The sequence below is a fragment of the Austrofundulus limnaeus genome, unplaced genomic scaffold, assembly GCF_001266775.1.
Source record: "Austrofundulus limnaeus strain Quisiro unplaced genomic scaffold, Austrofundulus_limnaeus-1.0 Scaffold1311, whole genome shotgun sequence".
Lineage (NCBI taxonomy): Eukaryota > Metazoa > Chordata > Actinopteri > Cyprinodontiformes > Rivulidae > Austrofundulus > Austrofundulus limnaeus.
In genome coordinates this window covers 58,065-60,910 of record NW_013953713.1, presented here as the reverse complement: position 1 = coordinate 60,910, position 2,846 = coordinate 58,065, and the positions used below count along the sequence as shown (strand labels likewise).

The 2,846-nt window shown below is 35.0% G+C and overlaps 1 protein-coding gene across 6 annotated transcripts in view; it reads right to left on the bottom strand.

Moving 5' to 3' along the window:
• The window catches only part of fbxo7 (F-box protein 7), an 8,859-nt gene extending 6,212 nt beyond the window's left edge, over positions 1-2,647 (bottom strand). The window contains exons 1-3 of one of the 6 annotated variants that reach the window (XM_014031753.1): positions 2,560-2,647; positions 1,752-1,796; positions 1,329-1,662 (exon numbers count right to left, since the gene is read on the bottom strand). In XM_014031753.1, coding sequence (XP_013887207.1) covers positions 1,329-1,646 — 318 coding nt within the window. In that variant the 5' untranslated portion in view covers positions 1,647-1,662; positions 1,752-1,796; positions 2,560-2,647. The other 5 variants (XM_014031752.1, XM_014031756.1, XM_014031755.1 and 2 more) reach the window with 5 other exon arrangements.
• Positions 2,648-2,846: the final 199 nt, after the last annotated feature.

Below are 2,846 nucleotides of genomic sequence, written 5' to 3'. Positions count from 1 at the left end.
CAGTTAGCTTATCCTCCGTCACTGTAGCTGCTTTTGAAACGAGAACGTGCGCGCGTGAATGCGCGCTGCGGGCAGTGACGATGGAGGGCGTCAGAAGCTCGTTCACGAACAAACTTCTGTTTTCATTGGCTGTTAATTCTCGGGGAAGCCTGGATTTTTCTAAAGCCTGTAGTACCACCGGGAAAAGCAAGAGGACTCTTTTTTCCTCCATAGCTTACCTGTCTAATATCAATCTGTCAGGAGATAGTGACAGAATGAACAAATATGTAAAAAATACATTTTTAGAAAAGTTACATACTGCACCTTTAATATTCAATATCTGCCTATAGTTTATATATAAAAACACTTTTAATACTTTCAATACAAAAGAAATAAAACTAAATGTGTTCCTTGTGTTGTGGTGTTTTATTCACACACAGGTTCTTTAGTCGGACTTATTTCTGATTACCTCACACCACTGTAGTCAGACACCTACATATTCACTGTACATATAATTAGTGTTACACTAACATAAGAAGACAAAAACAGTCAGTTAGTTGAAGCTGATTTTAAAAAGTTTATAAGAAAATTGAAGGGATTTATCTGTGTTTTATCCATTTAAATATTTGAGTTTTAAAGTAAAACCTGTTTTTATTAGAATTTATTTATTTAGTTAAATAAAATGTTATTATTTTGTTTAGATTCTTAGCAGCTTCTTTAATTAAACATTTATCTGCTTTAAAAGACAACAGCAGAAAGTTTAACCTTATTCATGTAACGATGTATGAAAAGATCTTTATAAAGTAAAAAACAGAAACACTTTCTTTAAAAAACAAACAGCCAATAAGAACACAGATATTTGTTTTAACTGGCTTCTAAATTGTTCCTTTAAACCTTTAAAACTTCAGGAATAATTTCTATAAACAACATAAGGATCAGGGATTCAGAAATGATGAAACTAAAACAGAAACAACAGATTTTTATCCACAGAAAGCAGCAAAATAAAAGTGTTTTTGTTATCGAGGCGTTCAGGTTACTGAAGCGTAAAAACGACGAGTCATCGTTTTGAAGTTGACTCAGTTTTATTCTTCAGTTTTAAACCTTTAAAAAAGTGATTTTACTGAAGAAAAGCAGCTCGTTTTTAAAGTATTAATCTGAATATTAGCTGAGAGTTTGTCTTGTTCTGTATGAATAAACTTTAATCTGCAGCTCGATATTTTCCAGGAGAACAACTATTATAATAATACTACTATAATTAAACATTATTTACATCAGAGGTAATAAATAATAAAATATATCTCCACTCACTGTTATTTTGTTAAATAAAAACACCTGTTCTCTAAACTGACCTGGCAGGTGGTCTTGTCGGGGGTCCGCTGGGCGCTGGGCGTGGCCTCAGCACAGCTGGAGCTCGTCCCCGGCGCAGGCTGGTGCAGCAGGACACAGATCAGGTCTCCAGACACGATGCCGCAGGAGGACAGGGTCTGACCCGAGTCCGACAGGAGTTCAGAACCGTTCAGAGACAAACTGAAATCTGTGTCGGTACCGAGTCCATGAGAGGACAGCAGGGTCTGCTTTATGAGGTCCGACAGCTCCTGCAGGGTGGGCTCTCCGCCCGGTAACTCCACCCTGCTGGTCTGACGCTGGATCCGAACTCGCAGCTTCATACTGGGAAAAAACAAACTGGACTTTTATTTAGATCAACAGAACCTGGATCTGCTCAGTCCACTCCCAACATCACCGACTGAAACTCTGCACCAAACTCCACTCACTTTTCCTCCAGTTTAATGCTGAAAATCAAAGCCTGGTGTGTTCCACTGCTTAAGATAAAAAACATACAGGCTTAATGTTAGAACATAGAAATTTAAATTATTCATAAATTAACACTGCTGAATAACAGGAACATTTAACTATTTTAACACAGAAATCAAATTAAAATGATGCTATTTTTATTTATTCTGTAAAAACATAATTTGCTAAAATCTTTTTAAAAATAACAGGAGTTTGGTTCAAAGAACTTCTGCCACTGTTTACTGCCTGTTAGCATAACTTCAGAGTTACTTTAACTTCATTTATCATCATTTATTATGTTAGATTAAATGTATCTGACATCTTTTACACTAAATTAATAAAAATACAACAAATTTATGTTTACAGACAGCTCAAACACGACACAAGTGTTGCTACAGCTGATTTCATTTCGGTTCAATACGTTAACTAATGTTACTGTGTAAAAACCGCTAGTTAAAATTAACTAACCCTGTAAGTTAACATTAGCTAACCCGGTTAGTTAACATTAGCTAGTTAACATTAGCTAACACTGTTAGTTAACATTAGCTAACTCGGTTAGTTAACATTAGCTAACTCGGTTAGTTAACATTAGCTAACCCTGTAAGTTAACATTAGCTAACCCTGCAAGTTAACATTAGCTAACTCGGTTAGTTAACATAAGCTAACCCTTTAAGTAAACATTAGCTAACCTGGTTAGTTAACATTAGTTAGTTAACATTAGCTAACCTGGTTAGTTAGTTTACTAAACCAGTAGTTTTTGAGCAGAAAGTCAAGCAGAGATAAACTCACATTATGGTCTGAAGCGCTGATTTCTGTTTCGTTTCATGCTGTAAACAAACACCTCGGCGATTAAACGCAACCGGAAATCCAAGATACTTCCGCTTTAGCATTTCAAAGTAAATGTCATGTAAACAAACTTATTCCGTAATTTTGAAACGAAACTAGACGAAAGCAAATAAAAACAAACGCTTTGAAACATCACACAAATATATATATGTTTTTCAGTGACTGAAATGAATACAAGCAGTTTTTTATATTTATGAACCAACATAATAACACAAAGACAAAAAAAAAAA